The sequence below is a fragment of the Ailuropoda melanoleuca genome, chromosome 15 (assembly GCF_002007445.2).
Source record: "Ailuropoda melanoleuca isolate Jingjing chromosome 15, ASM200744v2, whole genome shotgun sequence".
Lineage (NCBI taxonomy): Eukaryota > Metazoa > Chordata > Mammalia > Carnivora > Ursidae > Ailuropoda > Ailuropoda melanoleuca.
Window position 1 is genome coordinate 73,856,651 of NC_048232.1, and position 24,082 is coordinate 73,880,732.

Below are 24,082 nucleotides of genomic sequence, written 5' to 3' on the forward strand. Positions count from 1 at the left end.
GAGAGGCGGCGGGGCGCGGCGGGGACCCGGGGGAGGGAGGGCGCGCAGCCCCCTCTCCCCGTCCCCATTTTCGGGACGGGGTGGGGGGTGGGCCAGACCTCCCGCTTTTGGAGGGACGCGAAGCGGGGCATTTCCCCCGGGCGGGGGCGGTCGCACCCGGACGAGGCGAGCCTGCGGGGCGATCCTTCGGAGGGTGCGCGCGGAGGACGCGCGGTGCGGCTCCCCTGCAGCGGGTAGCCCGGTGCCCCTCGGGGGGAGAGGATTCCTGGCCGTGGTCCGCATCCGCTCCCTCCCCTCCCACGCTCGCCCCGCAGACCTCGTCGCCAGCCCCTCGCAACCCTGACGCTGCAACAAGAAAGTGCGGCAGTGCAATTCAGTACTTTTTTGGTGGTGGTGGTGGTGCGAGTGGGGTTGGGAAAACTGCGAGCCGGGCTCTGAAAATTCATCTGAGTCTGTCCTGATGCCTGAGAGCGGCTGGGTTGCTCGTAGGATTTCTTCGAGAAGAAGCTGCGGTATTAAGGATGGCTTAGATAAGTGTGACAGAGCAGTGATCTGTTCATGTATTTTTCATTAGAAAAATATATCGAAACTTCTTTTACACCACTTCATTTTGTCGATTGGCAGGAGAGATCTCCTAGATTTTCCCCGTCAGCCAGGCTTTGTGTCAAGTGAATTATTCCAAAACTCACCCTTCCCTTTTAACCCAGCTGCTGTCTCCTGATTTAAGAATCTGAATCTGTTTTGAGTAATACCTGCCGGCCTCTTCTAGTATCCTTTTGGATAACGCACTCCTATCTCCTCCAATTGAGATCAATCAGATGCCACATCCTATCCTCACCAGCAAATGCAGACAGCAATCTGATGCCGCAGCATTTCCTAGCAGACTGGCGTGGATGCCCTCTCAATAACTTCGTGACCTTGGGGCTGTCACTTCCCTTAACCCAGACATCTGTGGAAGATGGAGCTTAAGATTCAAGCCTTATTCGTTGAATATTTTAAAGTTTATTTTGATGTTTACTTAGTGGGATCAGATGTGGAAATCCGCTCTGTGAATTGGCCAAGTTTGTGTTTCCTCTTTGTCCGTAACCACACATGGAATATTCTGTTTTCCCTGAGAAGACACTAAAATGTGGGATTCTAGTCCTAGAGCTGTGAATGAACCCAGGTAATGATTCACGGAAAAGTTGATCTCTTGCAGATAACCTTTACCATCTTGAATGAAATTCTCCTCCCACCAGCGAACAAATCTCTTCCGTTCATATCACAGACGGGTTAGTTATCCTAGTTGGCGTCTTATGCCAACAAGGGCAAACGAGATTCTGAGAGTGGCCAGAAAGCTCTGCATGGAAACCTGGAACAGCATCCAGGCCGCATCCTATACCAGGCGCTGGGGTCTTATGCAGTCCACTGTATGTGCAACCTCTCTTTCAAAAGCCTAAGAACAGTTATCCACATTAAAAAAAAAATCATAGGAAGGATTTGTAACATTTCCTTTCAGTGGAGCTAGGTTAGTTCATTTACATTTTTGTTTATTAATGAGCTGTTTGTCAGATTTGGGGATAGGAGTGGGGGCACCATTGCTAAATACAAGTAATGATAAGGTAATTTGGATATGGTAATGTCAGAAAATGGGAGCATCTGATTCTCCTTACAGATGTTTGGTTGACCTCTTTTTTTTCAAGGTGCACATCCCTTTTTACAGAAAAGGAGATATAGTTGTGTTGAAAAAACCTCTCCAAGTGCACACCTTCTTGTCGAGTCGTCTGTGTTTTGTTTACGAAGGACAGTTCACGGAAGAGCGTGTTGTTGTCTCCTCTAGCTTGTTCTTTGCTAAAAATTGCTTTTTGTTCAGGGAAATGCAACATAGAGAGTGCAGACTGGAAAACATTAAGGAGAGAACATGACGAGTAGGGACTTATCGCATCACCTCTTTGATGGATCTGCCCTGGTCTCTGGGAAGTCATTCCCCAAACATGTCCTTGCTAGAGTCCAGCTGACTGGCTTTGGGATTTGGTCGTCGTTATTTTGAAGTTTTTCGGTCCGCTGGTCGTAGGACTTTAGTTTCAGAAAGGAAATGTGTAAGATGAAGAAAAATAAACCACTGGGCAAAGGTATTTGAATATTTTTCGGTTGTGAACTTTGACATCAGCATCAAATATGCTGTTGACCAGGTTGCGCACTTGGTGTCCTGAACCCAAGTGGGAAATAAATGCATTAAATAGATGTTGTCCCAGGGCGCCTGGGTGACTCAGTTGGTTAAGCATCTGACTCTTGGTTTTGGCTCAGGTCATGATCTCAGGGTCCTGGGATTAAGCCCCGCATTGGGCTCCATGCTCAGTGTGGGGTCTGCTTGTCCCTCTCCCTCTGCTCCTCCCCCTGCTCCCCCTTTCTCTCTCTTTCATAAATAAATTAAAAATCTTAAAAAAAGAAAAAGATGTTGTTCCTGTCCTTCAGGTACTTAAAATGGGACTTCTGAAATGTCCCAGGATCATACAATTCAATAGTTATACTTAAGCTTTTCAGCAATCAATCAGTCCACCCAGCCAGCCAGCCATAGATACATAAATAACAAAGTACAGAGAGGAGGTGGGAAGGGCGCTGAACTTGGAGCCTGGAGAGTGAGGCTCGAGCTTGACTTTGGCTCTGTGCTGGTTGCGTTGCTATGGGCATTTCGTTTCACATTTCTGAGTTACAGAGTGAAAGCACTGTGTAAACTGTAATTATCATAGAGTAGTGGAATATTACCATGTTGAAGGTGAAATGGCTTTCCCTGATCATTTTTCTACAAGAATATGGCAAATCTACTTCCAAAGGGTGCCTTAGCACATTATAATAATACCCTTAAACCTGAAATCTCCATTCTAAGCCCTGTTCTACTCTGTAAGTGGTTCAGGGAGAACGAGATAATTGTTTGTCCTCTCCTTGAGCTGTCTGAACAACTGCCTTTCTTGGCTTTCGTCTAGAGAAACTCGTTAATATGACAAACTGATTTTTAGTAGCGTGCTTGAGTACATTTGATTCCGTCTGTCCAATTGGTGGGGAAACAGACCTGCAGTAAAATGATCAAACAGCCATAAGAAATCAGCCCCTAGACCACTCAGGCCCTAGATAATTCTGGTAAGATTTCTCCTAAAGATTTCTTACCTTAGTAAGCTTAAACCCACCCAGTCCGCCTCTCCATGCAGAGCACTGCACTTTACTGGGAACTTGTAAGGCAAGGCTTGGGCAGCCAGCAGTGGGTGGTTGAACGAAATCAAACTTTCATGCTCTTGAGAAGCTGATAGTCTAGGTAGATTAACCCATGGGAGAATAGCAAAGCAAACTATGATAGAATACACATGGAACATCCAAGTGCCTGGAAGATGTTGAATAATATAGTTTAATCACTGAAGGCTTTGGGGAGGAGTTGAGCTGTTGGTCCAGATGGGGGTTTTGAGAACCCGTTCGACTGCACGAGAGCGCTCTCCATTTTCATGTTTTAGTAAGATCACTCTCTCAATGCAGGAATTTGATTTTCCCCTACCTAGAACTGTAGTAGGAGGACTTCTTCTATTTTCCATTCAGTGAAGATTCAGTATTTTTGTCCTGCATAGTCTGGAGTCTAGCCCCTAAACTATAGAGAAACATCTGGATTAAATAATCCATTTTAAAAGTGTTGCATTTTCTATAAGGCAGGGAGCCCTTGCTCTGTTTCTCTGCTCTGCAGCCCCAGCTCTCTCTCTCAGCAATCAGATTCTCTGTCCCCTTGTTTTTCCTTGAACATTGTTTGTAACTAGGCAGAGAAATGAGCAGCCCTGCATTTGAGCTAATGATCGAAACAGGTCGGCCATTCCCTTTTGTACACATACATATAGATGGGTAAGCTAGTCTGCGATGTAAGCCAGGCGATCTCTTTTCAGGTAAACCAGAAAATCCCTTAAAAAGTTTGGATGGTTCCAAATATCTACAATAACTTGTGTCAGTGCAGGCTAAGGCTGTAGAAATTCTTTGCAGTGGAGGACTTATTTCAGAAGTATTCTGCTCATGATAGCTGATTGAATTTTTTAGCTATAGTTTTTCTACCGGAGATATGTAACTGGCAACTGTCTGATCATAACTCCGTGGCAGTTTATTATCCGAATGTTTCTGTAATGGTTCTTCTGCTATTTTTAGAACAATAGTCTGAAGAGGAGGAGTTTAATAATTATTTATCCTATTTTGTCAGTGTACCCGGGGAGTTAATACAATCCTTTTGGGTCCAATTATTTAGATTAGTTTTCTCTTCATCCTCAATTAGCTAGATAATTGCATTCTCTTCTTTTGATGTAGCTCTGTGGTCCAGCCTTAATTTACATCTATAAATGGTTTGGTAGGACTGAGATGTTGCCCGCGTGCTTAGCATGAGCCCAGGTCGCATCGGGGAAAGAATGTAAAATTTTGTTGATAGCATCCAAGAGGTCACTTATGACTCCTGCTACTTCCCTGCCGTTGCCCCCTGACCCCAACCCCACCATCCTTCTTTCAATTCCTTCAGCAGTCTTATTTGTTTATTTATGTATTTATTTGACAGAGAGAGACAGCCAGCGAGAGAGGGAATGCAAGCAGAGGGAGTGGGAGAGGAAGAAGCAGGCTTCCCAGTGGAGCAGGGAGCCTGATGCAGGGCTCGATCCCAGGACCCTGGTATCAGGCCCTGAGCCGAAGGCAGACGCTTAATGACTGAGCCACCCAGGCGCCCCTCAATTCCTTAAACATTCTGAACTGACTCTTGTTGTTTTCTCTCTGAAACACTCTTTGCTGGAGAGCTGATATTTTGTTTATTTATTTATTGCCTCTTCTGTTCCCTTCCTCCAAATGTAGGCCTCACGAGAGCCTCCTGCATCTTGTTCCCAGCTGTACCCTCAGCCTCTAGACTAGGACCCAAACTTTCAATGGGACTTTTGGCTCTCAAAGAAATTTTGTTGTTGTTGTTGTTGAATGAAGAACGTATTGGGGAAACAAAGAAGATGCAAAATTAAGTCCCAAATTGTGTGACTGATATAGCGATTGAGAGAATAAAATAAAACCTCAAGCAGTCAGGGCAGCCTGCTTGCAAGAAGTGGCACTTGTTTTGGTTCTGAAGAATAGGTAATGTTTGGATAAGCAGATAATGGAAGGGAGGGCATTCTTAGTGCTGTGTGAAATCATAGGGACAGAAATGGGCTCTGTGCATTTCAGGGCAGTAAGTCTGGCTTGCTGGCTTTAGTAGTTCACATTGGTTATAGGGTTTTGGAAAGGAAGAGTGGTTAGAGTGGAGGATGAGGAGGACAGACAGGCAGGAAATCCAAGCTTCAGAGTTGAAGGTGGGCTCTGGTACCAAAAAGCCCAAGTTTCAGTCCTGCTTTTGTCATTTATCAGCTGCCTGACCTCGGGTGACTCTATTAAACTGTACCTTGGTTTTCTCGACTGTAAAATGGGGAGTACGAATAGAACCGACTCCAACATAAAATGTGTTAATGTAAGTAAAGTGCTTAGAACAGTGCTTTGTGAGTACCCACTATGCTATTTATTACGAATATAGGGAAAGACTTTTGTAACTGGTGTAGAAGGAGAGAGTGGGCATACAGCAGTGGCTGTCTGGAGTCAGGGCAGTGAGAAGGGCCTGGAGGCATTGATGCCAGAGACCCCTGGGACAGCCAGGCTGAGGATGGGCTGCATGGGGAGGAGAAAAAACAGGAACCCAGACTAATGCTGGGTAACTAGAAGATTCTACTACCTCTAAAGGGAAGGTAGGAAGAAACAGGTGATCGGTACGCTCTTGGAGGTTCCATGTTGGAAGTGATGGTGCATGACGGGGGAGATGTGGAAATACCTCTGTCCAGGCACTTACCACCGGTGCGACGGACTCAGGACGTTCATGCGTCGCAGCTCCCTGGAAGTGACCTTGTGGCCACGTGCAGGGGTCATGAAGGTGGCCTCAGTGAGGTATTCAGTTCTGCCACAAGCCGCTTACTGCTCAGTATAGACATGGCTTTAGTTACAGTATAGCAGCCAGATGTCACTGCCTTACCTTACGTCTGTCCTTCCGTGGCTGTCTTTATTTATTAATCTTTAGCTCCCTAAAGTGTAGTGCTCAGCAAGGACAACCTGCAAGCGAAGAGATTTTCTGCAAGAGCTTCCATATTCATGAACAGAATTTTATGTTTCTAGAAGACATTGACCTGAATTTTTTTCTCCTTTATTGAAAACAATGACGTAACAAATCTAGTTCTTTTATTGGCTTCTTGAAAAATAACATGGTTTTGGATGAACTAAGAGCTGTTGTTCTACTACTTTTGGCCAAACTAAGACTATGACGTAGTTTTGGAACTATTACGGGTCAGAGGAGACATCACGAGCTGTCAAAATTAAAGAGAATTTTGTTTATTTTTCTGCAGTGATGTTTATACAGTTCTCAGAGGGCCCTTTCTTTTCTTTTATAAAACAAATAAAGAATAAGACATTCCTGCATATTTTTATTATTTCCCACAAGAGCCGCAATCATTTATGTTTCCGATCATTTAGGCTGAGAGAAGAGTGATTTGAAAATCTTTAGTGCTTTTTAGAAATTCTTCGTGTTCATAATTTTATTTTTTGGCACATGTTTAAATTATCACCACTCAGTCGGAAGATAGAAATACGATTTAATATGTAACTTAGCAATTCATTTACTTGTGACTATTTCCAGTCTATGACATAAATTCTATAGAGTGCAATAGGATCGTGATGAAAAAAGGTGTCAGGAGGCCAGTTTTTCAAATGTAGAAACGTATGTGGCCTTTCTTTTAAGAGATAGATCTTTTCTTTATGTTAAAATTTGGCACGTGGGAGGAAACTCGAAATGGTAAATGTACCAATCTGAACAATGTTGGAAAGCATACTGGGCATTACAGCTCACTCTTCTTAATTTGTACTAACGATCAGATGGGAAAGGAACATCTGTCTATAGAAACCAAGATGTTCTGTTTACCCACCTAAAACTGTGGAGCCCGTGTAGTGTCTTGCAGCTGGCTGGCTTTACAATTTTGCCTGCATTTGTGGGATGTATGATGTTACATTAAATTTAATCCCTCTCCCCCCAGTCTTAATTTTGCTATGTATCTCTTTTCAAAAGAAAATTTCTGGTTTTGGAGGGATTAGGAGAGGACAGGGATAAGAAGGTAGAGTGGGTTGAATGGTGGTCTCTAAAAAGATGTCCCTGTCCTAATCCTTGGAATGTGTGGATGTTATCTTACTTGGAAAAAGGGTCTTTGCAGACGTAATTAAGGATTTTGAGATAATCTGGGTGGGCTCTATGTCCAGTGGTAGGTGTCCTTACGACAATGGGGACATGAGCGGAGCAGAGAGTGTGCACGACACAGCCTCAGGCCAAAGAATGCCAAGGAGCGAATGCTCACCGTTGCCAGGGGCTCAGAGGGGCGGGGCAGTTTGGACGCACGGATGCCTTGATTTTACGCCTCTGGCTTCCAGAATGCAGAGAGCATTGATTTCCGTCATTTTAAGCTGCCCAGTCTTCGGGGATTTGTTACAGCAGCCCTACGAAACTAATACAGAAGGTTTTCTTGTAGTTATTCGGGGGTGGGACGTAATTAGACAATTAGGAAACACAGCTTACAAACTATACCTGGCGTGCACATCGTTATTTGCTGAAGCAAGTGCTGTACGAGTCAGTCTTGGTGTGTGAGTGAGAGGGCACTTCAAGGTTGTTTAGAGCCTCAGTTAGTTCTTAGGACAGCGCATGTTTATAAAACATGTTAGGAAACAGGGAGACTCTCTGAGAGGTTTTTTCCCCTCCTGATCATCCAGGCTTCCGATTCTCTGACATGCACTGGGAGTCGTACAAAGCACTTCACTTCTGCCCCTAGCTGCTTGGAGTCTGTCTGTGGCCACAGGGTTAAGGGCAAGGTTGCACAAGATGTCCTCACTTCTGACACCAGTCATGAGTATTGGGTCCCCAGATTACTCCCACTTCTATCCAACTTGGCCACAAGTTTGGGGTTCCCCCAGCACTCTTTCTCAGATTTGATAATTTGCTAGAACGGCGCGGAATTCAGGAAGGCACTTTACTTATGGGTTTAAATTGACCAGTTTATTATAAAGGACACAAATGAACAGCCAGATGGAGAGGTACATAGGGTGATGGCTGGAAGGGTCCCGAGCATAGGAATCTCTGTCCCCATGTAGCTGGGGTGTGCCACTCTCCTGCCACGTGGATGTGGTCACCAACTCAGAAGCTCTCAGAGCCTCATCGCTCAGGGCTTTTTACGTGAGGTTCATTACATAGGTGTGATTGATGGAATCATTGGTTATTGGTGATTAACTCAATCTCCAGCTCCTCTCCCTTCCCTGGGGACGCCCTGGGGACGGGGATGGAGCCAACAGTCCCAAGCTTCTAACAAGGCTTGGCTTCTCCGGTGACCAGTCCCCATCCTGAAGCTATCTTGGGTCCCGTGAAGAGTCCCTTCGTTAGAATGGAAGCGGCTCCTATTACCCTCACCACTCAGGAAATTCCAACGTTTTTAGAAGTTTTGTGCCAGAAAGAGGGACAAAGCCCGAATATCTTTCTATAACCCCACAATATCAGATGAAGTGTTTTGAATGTTTGAATAAATTGGTTTTGCTATGCATTTTTAAGTGACTGAGACTTTTGACTGAGACTCATGAACAAAATATTAAAATCTCTTGAAGTGTGTGAAGTAAAAGGTATACACAGTCTTGGTGAGGTAATGTTTCGAACAACCAACAATGTTTAACTGTGTCCTACTTTCAGAAGGAAATGTTCTTCCTTACAGACCCCTAACCATTTAGAATTACTTTTTGTATCATTGGAACTGCGTATAATACTGTTCTGAGAGCAAACCTACCCCCCTTTTTCTTTTTTAGGAAGACACTTAAAATTATCATCCTTTGTATGGTTTTGGAAAATAGTCATCAAGTCTTTAGTCTTATGGACTTTGTAGTGCTTTCATTCTACCAGAAACATTATTACCTTTCCCCCATCACAGCTTCTTCTAAGCCGTTGCATTAATACATCAAGGCTATGTTTAAACAGTAAAGTGTCATTTTGGCAGGAAATGAAGTGGTGCTAACAGGAATCAATGCTCTGTCCCAGGTGCCTGGAAAGAATTAGATACCATTATAAATATTTGTTTAGCAAAGAATAAGTCACATGGACCATACACACAACTTAAAGCAAATGGGATTTTACCACTATCTGAATTGTTCTAGATAGAGTGTTTTTTTGCATAAATTCTCTAGAGAGCTCCATCTGGTTAATTACAATCAATATAGGGGTGAAGTGTGATTATAAGGTTGCAGTGAGGGTAATAATGATTTTTCTTCTATTTATTAATTTTATACTTTTGCAGAACAGAGATATCTTGCCTTTTATTTATTATTATTTTTAAAAGATTTTATTTATTTATTTGAGAGAATGAGCAAGAGAGCAGGAGCTGGGAAGGAGAGGGAGAAGCAGCCTCCCCGCTGAGCAGGGATCCCGATGCAGAGCTCTATCCCGGGACCCTGGGATCACGACCCCAGCCGAAGGCAGCTGCTTAACTGACTGAACCACTCAGGTGCCCCGATATTTTACATTTTATATACCTACATATTCTGATAGTTTTGCCGAGGGTTTCCAACAATTACACACTTTTTTTCCCCCACTCTGAGAAGTTGTATGTTGGGGAGTCTTATCTACCTGTCCTGGTTATAAGCTTGTCATTAAAATCATGCTATCTTGCTTCTAAGATGCACATTTTCTTCCCTTAAAAAAAAGAAAAAGGAGCCTATATTACAATCACGTGTATACTGGATGTAGTGTTTCTGACGTCTTTGCCCACCCCACCATTGCACGTATTAAAGAGACGGTACCCTTTAAATGAGGGACATTTGCGAACAGAAGAAATGGTGTGCTGACTTCCTTTTGGAGGGTAGCACCAGGCATCTGCCACCGGCCCCGCTGGGGTGCTAGGTGGTGATCCTGGCAGGGAAGTGGCTTAGAGAGTGCCTGGCGCCCGGAGCAATCAGGTAAAGTGGTTGGAGGGTTCCTGGTGGCTGATTAAAATCAGTACTCATTAGACAACATGTTGCTGTTTTGAAACTAGTTATCACACACACATTACTGTGCTTTGTCTTCTCAGCTGCCTTTACCCGCCCAGTATTAGAAACCCAAGAGGTGATTCCATGACCTTTGGATGACTGATCTGAGCAAGGGCTTTGCCTTCCTGTTCCCTGTTCCCTGCTGTTCTTTCCCTGCCACCCGGAGCCCTCCCTGAGATGGAGCGGGAGGGCCTCTGTCCCCTCCGCTCTCCCTGTGGATTGCATTCGATGGCCCTTCATCTGTCTGCGGAGGACTCATGGTCCTCATTACGATCTCTGCCTGCTTCTCTAAGACTTTGCAGTTTCAGAGTTTCTGACCCCTCTGGCTCTCCCATCCCCTGTGCCCGACAAAACCCCAACACATCCTCTGTACTTTTCCATGAACACGAAAATACGAAAATCAGGATATTACTTCCTTTCTAGACTTTCTTCCAGATTCTCATGCTTGTTTTGACTCTGGAATAAAACATTCATCTGTGCGGGTTTTTGGTGGCACTAACCCTTTGCGTATGTTTTCCTATTAAGACATTCCTCTGTTCTTATGTTAAGTTTTTTTTTTAATTTTAGGATTTTGCTTTTTTTTATTTTATGTTCTCAGATTACAAAGCATTTATTTATTTATTTATTTGAGAGAGAGAGAGAGAGAGACAACATGAGCGGGAGGGGCAGAGGGAGAGGGAGAGAGAGAATCTCAAGCAGACTCCCCGCTGAGCACAGAGCCTGACGTGGGGGCTGGACCCCAGGACCGCGAGATCATGACCTGAGCCAAAACCAAGAGTTGGATGCTCAACTGGGTGCCACCGAGGCACCCCATAACAGTTTCAGTTTATATAATTTTAATGAAAGCTGTGACAATCTTCCCTAAAGAAAGGAATGAGGATTTGTCATGAAGTTAAGGTTTGGCCAGAGCCATACAAGAATGTGTTTGAGGAGTGGTGTTGATTATCTTTACCCTCTGCTTTGCATTTGCAGTGCTACGGATCTTACACTGACATCACCAGGGTACAGTGCTTGCAGGTTTGGGCAGTAAGGTTTCCTGCAGGCTTATTTGCTTACTTTGTAGCACCTCTTCTGTATTTTCACATCTCTGTGACTTGGGCAGAGGTTAGTTTAATTCCCATCTCGTAGATATGGAAACTGAGATATTAATTTCTAATTTAATTGACTGTTAATAATGACAACTTAGTGAGCTATTTTTATGTACCAGACTTTGTGCTACGTGTTGACACGCATCTTTAAAAAAAACCAAATCTTCACAGTAATGTCAAGTAACAAAAGACAAACCTGCAAGCTGCAAATTTACATACGTGTGTTTATTTGGGGTCTTAGGGATTGCAATCCAGGAGACGGAATTCCACCGAAGTTGAAAACACGCTCCGGACGGACAAAGGAGGTTAGAGTTTTTACAGAGGAAAAAGAAGACTTACATAAATTGTTTTGAAGGAAAGGTGTTTGGTCCTGGTTTAAGTACAGTTACATTCAACTACGTGCCATGGGTTGCTGGTGCTAGGGTCAGAGAGAGAGCCCGTTTATGTCCGTTATGACATAAGTAGATGCCTTGGCTTTCAACTGAATTTAGCAAAAAATTTCTGAGAATTTGGTACTGAAGATGTGCGTGAGCCCGGCCTCCTCAGTGTCCTCCCAGCTCCATTTTCAATAACTCTCTTAGCAGTGCTCATTCCATTTATTCTCTCTGTTGTACATTAACTTTTGAGAAAGATCCTCTTATTATCCTCATTTCACTCAAAGGAGGGAAGTGAGGTTTTAAAAGGTTAAAAGACGTTTAATGCTATGTCCCTAGTAAAGTTGGAACCAAGGTCTGTGTCACTCAGATGAGGATAGTGGGAGGAAGAAGTGTGGAAATGGGACCGACCCTGTTGGGGTAGAGAATCTGTGATGAATGGTAGGAATGGGTCCAAGAGATGGGTTGTGTTTGGCATATGGGTGGGAAGCAGAGATGGGGGCGGGGGTTGGGGGGAGATTCAGTAGCAAACAGGAGCAGAGTAAGAAATGCATGTAACTCCCTTTGGAGCTAGGCTGGTGTCCTTGAGACTTCTAATTGACCTAGGATATCACCCCATTTTGTCTTATAATTTCGCTTTACTTTGTGACCAGTGCACTGTGTGACTTAGAACAAGGCCATGTGGACACCAGCTAAGAAGGCATGTGACTTGGAAATGAAAATATTTCCCAACTATTAGTTTATCTGTAAAATGAAGGGATTGGATTAGGTGATCTGTGAAATCCCTTCCAGAACCGACACCTTAAAATTTATTGGAGTTGTTAAAAATGGGCAGAATAAATTCAGAACTTAAGTTTTGAATGTAATAATCTTTCTACTCTCTTTTTTCTTTTGAAATGATCTTTTTAAAAGGCATATTTTCAACTTGTCTTTTCTAGGACATTATTTTAGATGGGTATTGGGTTTCACATTTTTGTTGTAATTCTATCACAATAATGCAAACCTTTTTTCCCCCCTAGGCCCTGCAGGAGCAGCTAAAGATGTGTAAGTAGTTAATATTATGATTTTCTAAACTCTTTTGGAGGAAGACACTGTTTTTCGTGATTGTGACCTTTTGATAGATGTAGGTATGCCTGAAAAGATATGGGAATACACACTATATTATGCAAAAATCAAGACTATCATCTAGTTTATAACTTAAGTGCTATTTGAAGAATATCATTGTGTTATTATTTATTCTGTTATTATTTATTCTGCCTTTCAGTTGCCCTAGCACTGTAACTCAGAACTTTAAGCGCGGGAAATGTTTAATTGTGCTTCCTTCCCGACTTGTGCTGAGATTTCTTCTAATTGAAAGCAGGTGGATATGGGAGAATTAATTAAGCTAATAAGCACATAGCTCCTGTGACTATGTTAGAGTGAGCCAGTGGGGAGAAGCTGGGGCCAGCATGTGTCAAACATACATTGTATCGTTTTAAAGCTGATGATTAGATATCTGAGTGAATGTGTATGACCATTCAATGTAGTCAATATTGAGTTGATATTTACACCACAGGACATTTAATCAGGGGCAGCTATTTCCCAAGGAGATGTTTCTGGAGCTCAGGAGCCCTTCCAGTATTTCCATCATGCCCCTTCTCTGCATCTTTCCACACCTCATCTAGGACCGTAAGGACGTTGCTTTAGTTCACTATTTAAGAGTGTTTGTGGTTACTGCATGGCGAGTGGATGGACCCCTGCCCCACCCACCATTGATTTGGATGTTAAGACTGATGGTGTCTCACACACACACACACACACACACACACACACACACACACCAAGGAAGGCATGAAGATTTTGTACTCCCATATAATGAGGATTTCTGGGGGAGCAGGGTAGGCACCCTACTGGCCCATTCATCTCGAGTGAAGGAAGGGGAGCTGGAAGTGGCTTTGGTTTTTACTGTGGTTGGGCGTGGGGCTGGTGGAGGGATCCTGTGCATGGGGAGAGGTTTGCATGGTTTTATCATCCCCACCAGCACAAAGGAAGGAATTCCCTGGCTTTCTTATCAGCTTGCACTGATGTGAGGCAGAAGGGGGAGCGGCTGGACTTGAAAGCTGTCAGTGGTCAAACATCAAAAATAGAGTCAGATTTTATTATTATTATTATTATTATTATTATTATTATTATTTTAAAGAGGAATTCAGAGAAGATGAGACTGGGATTGTAAGGTTTTTCAGGAGTTAAATACATATTTTCTATGGGACTTTAGGTCCCCAAGAAGCAATATACATAGTTTCAAACTGCTGGTTTCAGTACTTGAGTTCATTACCAAAGCAAGTAGCAACAACCAGTTCAGCCTTACCTCGTGTCTTTCACTGCAATATCTGGGTCTCTCCGTAAGCCTCCCCCTTCCCTTTCTATACCTTGTTACCAGATTCATTTCTTTAAGCACCTCCCTGCCCTTGTAGGACTTCTGCTCAAAAACATGCAATTATTCTCCATCGCCCCCTGGACTGAGCCCAGAACCTTTTGGGAACAGGAAGGCCATTTATGTTTGCAGCCTTTCCTTGATGAACTCTGCATGAGGTGGGAGGGGCACTGCAGTTGGGGTGAGCAAGGCCAAGGCTGAGAAGTGAGCTGACGTCCTGCACTCCGAGACCTCTTGTAGGGGCCCAGACTGACCTCCTGTGTTCGGCCTCCATCTTTGCTATTCCCTCTGCCTGGAATGGCCTTTTTCTCAATTCCTTTTGCAAAAAATAAATAAATAAATAAATAAATCAATCAATCAATCAATCAATCAATCAATCAATCTAGCTATTCTTCAGGGCTTCTGTCTTTGCAAGATGAATTTCTTGAATCTCTCCATTGGATAGAATGTCTTTTTCTTCTGAACTTTTAGAGCATTTTTCACCTTTCTTATGACACATCATATGGGGCTATATCGTAGTTATTTATCTTCTTGTCCCTCTTGGGCAGCGAGGGAAGTGAAATGTACTCATCTGAATGTCTCCCGGTTAATTATATCATGTTTTGAATGTGGTGTTTAATGAACAGTTGCTAAATGAATCCCATCATATCTATTCAAGGAGAAATTGATGTCTTGACTTCTTTCTTTTAGAGGCATGGACGTTTCTAATAAAATTCAGTGATGCCTTTGTCAACAAAATGAACTATTCCACGATGTGAGATGCCACTTAATTACTTTTCAAAATTGAATTGAATGAATTCTCTAGATTTAAATTTTCTGTGACTCTGTATACCTCATTGTATGTCCTAGGAAGATATAATTTTATTTAATAGTTGACCCTTTTAGAAATAAATGTAGTAAACTAGAAAAGGTTAAAAGAATATAATAGAATTATTTTTTCCTTGCACAAAAGGTGTATGCAAACATGTTCTTCTGTTTTTTTAAGATGAAGGTATAGATTTACAAGTCTTGACGATGTGTGAACAGGGAGCTAAGAAATTAAGACAGTTTAAACTTTTTATTATAAAGATCTAAAAGTTTCTTTTTTAATCTAGAAAGACTGATCCCAAACCAAAAGAAGTGGCCAAAATCACATAACGGGTGCTGAGAAGGACACAGCTTCCCATAGGGGCAGCCACCAAATTATACAGGCCACATAAGTCTTTTGTGGAGGGGGTGGGTTATGGTTATTTTTAGAAGAGAGAAATACTGCAGTTACTCTCTTAATATAACACAAAATCCATTCTCTAGGGAAGGTTTGTGATTTTTACTCTGTCTCTCCTCTTTCCTATTTCTTTGCCGATTTTCTAGAGGCAAGAAGCCAGGATATAATAACAGATAAAATGACACTTCTGCCCTTAAGTAGGTTACTTCCTACTGGGGACCAAAATACAGTGTGATAAGTGCTATTTATTGAGATAGTCAGAATGTAATGCCGGTTTGGGTCTTGAGAGATGAATAAGAGTTCGTGCAGAGAAGGGAAGAATAGCAGCCCAGAGCAGAGGAAAGAGCATGACAAGAGGTCATGGCTGTAAGAGAGCCTCAGCTCTCCTGCAAGGAGCCTGGTGGTTGGTTCTGGAGCCCGCGGGGCATGCAGAGACAAAGGATGAGGCCACGGGGCTGGAGCTGGCTTGTGAAGGGCATTTGGTGCCAGGCCAGGAATTCCACTCAATATTGTACACATTCAAGAGCCATTGGGAATTTTAAGGTGGGGGGATGAAATGATTATGTTTGAACTGTAGGGTGCTAACTCCCGAAGCAGTGAGGTGTGCAAGGTGGGGGAAGGGTGGAGGCACAGGAAGGGAAGGCCGGGAGGCCACCAGAGGGGCAGAGCGCAGACAGTAGCAGTGGGACAGAGAAGAGCCAAAGCGTCCAAAGTACGCTTGGATGCGATGAAGATTTGTTGAATGATGGGCCGTGGAAGAAAAGGAGAGGAAAATCTGAGGATCACGCTGTGGTTTCAAACCTGAGCCGAGGGAAGGGGTGGCTGATAATCCGAAGAGGTCAGCCGGGTAAAGGGGGAAGAGAAGCCACCTGGCGTGGTGCAGTGCCCACACCGGCACCTGGGGGACCGTAGTTTCCATGGGGGTGTGAGTAGTAATTGAGTGAAAGTGGAAGTGGTGCGCGGCCTCTCATCTCAGTGTTTGCCCGTAAGGGAGGGAAGGGTGTTGGCAGGTTACAGATGGTGGTGTGCGGAAGTGCTGAATCACCGTATTGTGCACCTGAAACTCCTATTTTTTTTTTTTTAAGATTCTATTTATTTGACAGAGAGAGACAGCCAGTGAGAGAGGGAACACAAGCAGGGGGAGTGGGAGAGGAAGAAGCAGGCTCACAGCGGAGGAGCCTGATGTGGGGCTTGATCCTAGAACGTTGGGATCAAGCCCTGAGCCGAAGGCAGACGCTTAACGACTGCGCCACCCAGGGGCCCCACCTGAAACTCCTATTACGCCGTATGTCAACTAACTAAATTTATGTAAAAGCTTTAAAAAAGTTACAAAGAAGAAAGAGAAAGCACTTTTAAAAATAATATTTATGTTAGAAAAGGAATACCTAGAAAATTGGGAAAAAAAATTTTTTTTAAAAGAAAACATCAGCCCTTATCAATACAACCCGAGACAGCCACCATTAACATTTTACACGCCTTTTCTTCTGTTTCTTCATTTCTTCTGTTTCTGCCCAGTTGTGTGCATGGATGATTTTGCCTATGGAAGTTAGTTTTGCTTTTTCTGTTTATTTTTTAAACACCCGTGGACTCCAGGGTAGGAATCAGTGGAGTGAGACGTGCTGGGGGTGGCTTGGGGAAATGGTCATTTGTGAGGAGGGGGAACTGTGATGGAAATGAATTCCAGAATAGGCAGGAAGGCTCAACAACTTACTTACAAGGTTAACCTTAGAGACTTGAGATGAGGAGGGAAGCAGGGGTGAAGATACACAGGCACAACTCCCCTTTTATTGTGCCCCGCTTTATTGCCCTTTGCGGATGACGCGTTTTTTACAGGTTGAAGCTTTATGTCAGCCCTGTGTCAGGCAAGTCTGTTGGAGCCATTTTTTCCAACAGCATTTGCTGTCTTCGTGTCTGTGTCACGTTTGGGTAATTCTCACAATAATTGCCAACCTTTTCATTGTAAGGTTTGTTATGGTGATCTGTGACCAGTGATTATGACTTGCTGAAAGTTCAGATGATTGTTTTGCATTTTTTAGCAATAATGTATTTTTAAATTCAGGTATATACATTGTTTTTGTAGCTATAATGTTATTGTACACTTAATAAACTACAATGTAGTGTAAACATAATTTTTATATGCACCAGGAAACCAAAAAATTTATGTGACTCGCTTTATTGTGATATTCATTTTATGGCTGTGGTCTGGACCCTAGCCTGCATTATCTCTGAGGTATGCTTGTATAGAAATTTAACCACCATAACACAGACTCATGCGTATCAGCGAGTGACCCTTTCTTCTCTCTCCCTCTGTCTCTTCAAAATTAAATCACAGCGCTGTAACATGCAAAACAAAATAGACGTGAATTCCACGTGATGACATCTGGCTGCTTTCACAAACCTGGAAAAATCAACCATGCTTTTGTTTTATTTCCGTGAATTCTCTCAGCTATTTGGCACAAACAGGTTGCATTGGGATATCTTTGGTTGGAAATGGCAGAAGTCCAGCCTCAACTGGCCTAAACAAACAAACAAAAAAGGAATTTATTGGCACGTGCAGTGGAAAAGCTCCAGGGGTTCGGCCCCAGTCACAGCTGGGATCCAGGTGATCAGATGACAGGAAGAAACTCATTTCTGCTTTCTTGTTTTGGGCTCCATTTTTAGGATGCTTTCCCCCAGCGGCGATGGAGATGGCCATCTCTTATCTCCTATCAGCTTAATAATTCCTGTGGAAAAAGAGCTTTTCTTTCCCAGTAGTGTGATCAAAGGTCTTAGGGCTAGGGCTTTCCCTGCTACAGCATGAAGTCACATGCCTCCCTCTGACTCAACCAGCGCGCCAGGGGAACATGGGCTTCTCATTGGCCAGGCCTGGGTCACGTGCCAAACACTGGGGCCAATCGGCATCGTTCGGCAGCGCCTGGCCACGTGGTCAAAGTCTGGGAGAGTGGCTGAAGACAAATGCGGTGCTGTTACCCACATGGAAGGCCCTTAAAACTGGGCAGGCAGAAACAAAGTATGTTCTGCAGTAGGTCGGTTAAACAATATGTATAGAAATATTACAAACACGTTTTAGTAAGAACAGTATGAAACAAGTTGGCACTAATTTAATGTTTGCCATTGAAAATAAAAGATCATAGTCACTCAGTTTAAACAAGGTAATTCAAATGCGCCTTTCACTTAAAACTTGTGACATTTCATGAAGATTGCTTTCTTGACAAAGCAATTTTACTGTTATGAAAGGTAGTGACTCTAGAGAAGGCTATCTCAGAATGAGTGAACAAAACACATCGAAGCGCTGCCTTTTAAGTAAGATGAAATTATGAGTCTTTCATCTTGAGTGTCCTTGGGATCCTTTATGGATTTCTCAGGCCCAGGGCACCTGTCAGCTGAGCCCTCTCTAGTCCTCGTGCCAGACCTGAGGGTGTCTGCTTACTCCTCTGCGGAGTAGCCGGAGGTTGCAGAGACTGGCGGGAAGCAGCATTGGAAAGGCATGCGTTTTGGAAGCAGGGAGACCTGCATTTGAACTTCCTGCCACCATTTACCAGCTGTGTGATATTCTGTTCCCAGTAATCTTGGCCATAAAATTGGGATAATAATAAGTGTACAGGGCAGCCATCTTCATCCCTATCATCATTATTCTGTTACGAGAGCTCTGCTGTATTGAGGACCGGATGCCGTATCATGATTTCCAGCACCCTGCATTATCTCATTCTGTGCCCATGGCGATCTGATGGAGACAGTAATGCTGTTTCATTTTACAAATGAGGATATGGGGCACAGAGAGGTTAAGTAACTGCTCAAGGGTTGTGATGGTTATTGGTACAGTATATTTAGTACCCCGGGATAATACTTGGCATTATGCTTTCCTGCTGCCCTTGAATAGTAGCTAGGATTGTTAGATGTTTTAAGTGTCGTTGAAAAGACTTGGCAGAGGCTCTGTCATGATTATGACAGCAGAAGAACCGGTGAATAGCTGAAGTTAGGAAGTACACAGTCCCGTTCTTGGCCCATCAATGCATGGTCGGATTCTCCTTAGGCAGGGCCAGTGCAGTAGGAACAGGAAGAGAGAAAACAGATGGGCGTGTTTATCCCAGGACAGAGAGAGATGGGTGGTGACCGCCAAGTGTTGTCAAAACGCTTGGCTGCAAGGGACGTGCTAGGGAGGGGGAGCCCCTAAGGGGCTGATGAATGGGGAGAGCGGAGAGGTTGGCTGGACTGGAGGCTTCTTAGGATGGAGGGGAGGAGGAAGAGCCGAAGGGTGATTTTTTCCCCCCTCTAGGGAGTGAGATTGTCTACTGTAAAATGTCAGAGGTGCAGTAGTTCCAGGAACTAAGCTCCTCAGAGCAGTCATGGGAGTGAGTTATTAGCGTAGCAATAAAAGTTGTTGGAATAGAGGAAGTCAGCAAAATGTGACGCAAAGGTTTGGGTGATTTTCATGGAATTTAAAATTATCCAAGATAATGATGGTTCCAAAGAAAACCTTTGGGTCAGGACCAAAAATCTTTAGGGTATTTGGGGCTGCTGTCGCAGGATTCCAATGCCCAGAGGAGAGGGTTTGAGTGAAGGCGAAATCGGCCCCATCTGAAAGAGCTCGGTGGAGAGGTTGGGAGCCTGCTGGCTTCATCTCCTGTTGGGAGACACTGGGGTATTTTGAGCAAAGTGATACCATGAGGGAAAAGCAAATTTTCTTAAGGTGAGCAGGTGGGGAGAACATTCCTGTCTTTAGCAAATGATGGTTCTATAGCCAATGCCAAAATAATCCTGAGCGCCGTGTGCTTCTTAGAAGGAGAGCAGAAGGAGGGTAGGGAAACTGCACATTGGCTCTTGATTATGCTTCCAGACAAAGAGTGAATGTTATTCATATTTTCCAGTAATACATTCTGGAAGAAAGAAAGGGACCCATATTGGCCAAGGGGCTTATACAAGGAGAGAGATTTAAAGATAACTGCCCAAAGGAATTTTGAAATTTTGGAGAAATGAATGAGATGACATAGAGTCCAAAATAGGCAATGATAAAATATTAATCCTGTCCAAAATCATATGTAATTAAGTTGTAGAATTGTTTGAAATCACCCTAAAAAACAGGAGCCATCATAAGAACATATTATAAAGAAAATTAAATGATCATACTTTATCTGGAGAGCTGTAGTATCGAGGAAAGAAACATTGTGAATTAGTAAGCCTGTTTCAAAATATTATTGTGAATGGCAGCTAAAAATAGGTAATTAGAGTTACGTACATGGTCTCCAGGGGTTTCCATATTAAATTTTCTTGTTTACAAGTCAAAATAAGTTTGGCCTCTTTAGTGACACTGCAAATATGAGAAAAAAAAAAGAGTGCACGCTGTTTTTCTACTTCTTAGATTATCACTAATAAGAATAGTTCTATATTTAGAACTTTCTTCTTGACAAACAAATAAAAAATAAATCATCTCTTTGCCACATAACTGTGTTCACTGTGAAAGGCTGGGGAAATGAGAACTTGGTGAATTTTAAGGCAAGCAGTAGCCGGGCTGAAACAGGAGATGTTAATCGGAGTGGCCGGCTGCTGGCCAATATTTATCATGTGTATTTGTTCTTGAAAGCGCACAGAATGTATCCGTGCCACGGTTCCATTATTTTACCTTTGAAACCTTTTTTTTTTTTTTAGGTCACTTGGGATAGCTATTTTATACAACCCAGAGACCAAGCAAATAACAGTGACAAAAATATTTTGAGTACCAGGTATTACTGAGGAAGACAAAGTAGTGGCTTGTATTTGATAGAGTAACTCTAAATAAGGTTTCTCTTCATTAAAGTGATAGTTAATCGATACGAAAATCACAGTAGAATAATCTAAAAGGTTGAAGTGTTCTGTTTGGATGTTTGGCTTTAAACAGGCATTCACAACTCTATTCGTGCAGAAAGGAGAGGCGGAAGGGAGCCAGCCCAGCCCGAAGAGCCACCACAGACACGTAGCTGGTTTTGAGGCAGCTCATTTTCTGGAAGCTTGACTGTAAAAAGGTCAGAGCTTATTTATGTTTAGAGAGAAATTCAGCCTCTCTGGTTCATTTAGCAAAGGTCTACATAGCTGGTGTGAAGCAGGTGGCTGTGCCGTCCCCTGGAGACTCGGGACCAGTGTAGACATTCCATCTGAGAAGGGTCGGGAGGGCGCCATGCCGGTGCTGACGAGCCCACAGGAAGTAGGCCAGCAGTCTGTGATGGAAATGCTGAGGCAGAAGAAAGCAGTTGTGAAACCTGAAGTTATCCGACCGTAAGCTGAGCTGTGGTGGTTGCCGTTAGTCGGTTGGTTTTCTTTTTCTTCTTTTTTTGACGTGCCTGTGGGAGGGCCATGGGTTGGGTCCATTTTGGTGAGATAGACGTCACCGAACAGTCTGCCACTCCGCAAGGGTGTGTCATTTTAAACGATCCACAGGGCACTTATCTTTTCAACCATCTCCAAAGAGGGGGAAATCTATTGACTTGTGGTCCACCCTCAGTCACACTTGTCTCAGCAAACGTTTTTGATGCCGTGGCCAAGATCCTGAGTCAGAGCCTGTGAGCATGTCCTCTTACTCGAGGAAGTTATCATGAGTCTCAGGGGGCAGCTTTCCCCTTGAGCATGCTTTCCCTGCCAACATCTTAGTCTTTGATAAAAGAAACTAAATCTTTGCCAACGAAAGGAGACCCTATTTGAATGAAATGCCCACTGTGTTTCTTAAACCCGGTCCAGAATTGTTCGTACATGTTCCACGTGTTGGTTAGAATGTTTCTTGTGGCTTAAAAGGTTTTTTCCTCCTAAGATGGGATGTGAGTTTATGATTAAGATGATTTCATTGTTAACATTTTGTTTTGTCAATGATTATATCACTTTCCACACATTTTCATGAGCTGTGTATGATCAGAAATAAAACACTGTCTCGGTACAGAGAAAGCCACTTACCTGCAGGCCTTCAGCCCTGCTTGCTCTGGAGAAAACAAGCGCATCCCGCGAGGGTGCTCTGTAGAGAGCGGCTCACACGTACCCGGAGAGTGGAATGCGTACTTGTGAAAATTAATTCCAGTCTCTTAGCACTGCTTTGCTCCTTTGCTCTCGGCATGACAGAAGTTAAGTCTTCCTTCTAAGACTGGTCCTGGGCACAACTGCGAAATGCACCCTGTCTATACCTGAACCCCAGCTCCTAGTTCTAGCCCCTTCCCTCCGATCCCTTTCTGTTCTCTCTCCTGTGCCTCCCCCATCACTGAGACTGAGGCCCATGTGACTGATCATTGAGAACTTGAAATTATAACTGGAGCCAGTAAATGAAACTATGCTTAAATCTTGGCCTTTCTAGACCCTTAAATGTATTCAAATAGGTGTTTGCTTACGCCACTGAATAAAAAAATCCTCTTCACACTCTTCCTTCCCTCCCATTACTCTTCACTGAGTTGGGGAAATGGGGACTGAAGGGGGCCGTGACTTTCTTGTCTTGCTGCATTGGGGCATTGAAACTGTGTCAAATGAAAGGACTTTTTTCTGTTAGTTGTTTTAGACTCAGTTCCACACTGTAGGGAGCACCTCGTAGCTTTTCAGTCGCTGGCTTGGCTAGAGATGGCTGGTGTGGCCTCTTCTGGTTCTCACTCCTCTCGTGAGGGCAATAGACTGGCCTAAGTTAGAATTGCGATGAAACGAAGCTGACTTAATTTCCCCATCTTTGCCAGCCAGAAACTTCCAGTTTTCCCAGGAGTGCCTTTGGGAGAGGGGTGGGCCACAGGTGGGGAGGTGTGGATTGGGTCCCCTCACCAGGGGAGGTGGCCTTGTTAGGTAATGCTTGTACTCCAGACCTACTCCAGCCACCGCTTCCTGCCTCTGGGTACACAGATAGAGTCAGAGCTCTGTGAGCTCCCAAGGGACAGACACATGCAGTCTGACCTGAAAGCAATGAGCTTATATTGCAAAATAATTGCAGGATTTTGTAGCTTATATTACCAGAAACTGAAGGCATGCACGTGGAAATGGGATTCCAAGGGTGGGAGGCCAAAGAGGAAGGAGTATATAGACTGAGTTAGACTGAATTTATTGATACTATTGTATTTAACAGAGGTTCTGGATTTAATCATTTAGGTGCATGGAAGAGACTCTAAGAGGTTAATTACCCTGGTTGGTGAAACTCAGATGCAGTGAGCTTACACTCTAACCAGGGGTGGAGTAGGCTAGAACTTTCATGCGATGCCGGAGAGGAAGGAGTCCAAAGGCTTAAGGAGAAGAGAATGTTGGTGTCAATTTCTCAAGGATGCCCTGCTCCCCACTGCAGAGGATACCCCGTCCACTAAGGCTTTGAGAAATTTGAGGAACGCTTAGTGAGAGGGTGTCTCCGATGAGCTCTAAGGTGGTGGTCCTCTGTAAGGAGGCTGTGACAGAGGAGGCACTGCTGCTGAGATGGGCTCTTTATCTCACCGGGCGTAACGGGATCCCAGAGGACAGGATCACATTTCTACCGAGCGGTAGAACTTAACCACCCGAGACAAGATGGGCACACTTGCTGTCATGGACAGAGTTGGGATGAAGGGGCAAAAGGGCTCATCCTGGAAGGAACTTTGATGATGGCTGGTTGACTACGGTCTCCCTGGGGATAAATTAGAAGGATAATCTTCTACTTTTTTTTTTTAAGGTTTTATTTACTTAGAGAGAGAGAGAGAGAGACAGAGAGCGTGCATGAGCAGAAGGGAAGGGGAGAGGGAGAAGCAGGTTCCGCACTGAGCAGGGAGCCCAACCTGGGGCTTGACCCCAGGACCCTGAGATCATGACCTGATCTGAAGGCAGATGCTTAACTGACTGAGCCACCCAGGCGCCCCTGAAGGACAGCCTTCTAAAGGTTCATTTTCTCCCTCTCTCTATTTTTATAAGAAGAAAATTTATGGTTTGTAACAGAAACCTAAGTTGAGTCAACACAGTG

General features: G+C 43.9%; 1 protein-coding gene across 3 annotated transcripts in view; it reads left to right on the forward strand.

Moving 5' to 3' along the window:
• Nucleotides 1–1,140: 1,140 nt before the first annotated feature.
• Nucleotides 1,141–24,082, forward strand: part of C15H12orf75 (chromosome 15 C12orf75 homolog) — a 41,143-nt gene continuing 18,201 nt past the window's right edge. For all 3 annotated transcript variants that reach the window (XR_004620739.1, XM_034643802.1, XM_034643801.1), the window contains exons 1-2: nt 1,141–1,165; nt 12,574–12,598. Coding sequence is in view for 2 of the 3 variants with exons in the window: in XM_034643802.1 (XP_034499693.1) it covers nt 1,156–1,165; nt 12,574–12,598 (35 nt within the window). In the remaining variant the exon portion in view is untranslated. The remainder of the gene's footprint in view (nt 1,166–12,573; nt 12,599–24,082) is intronic.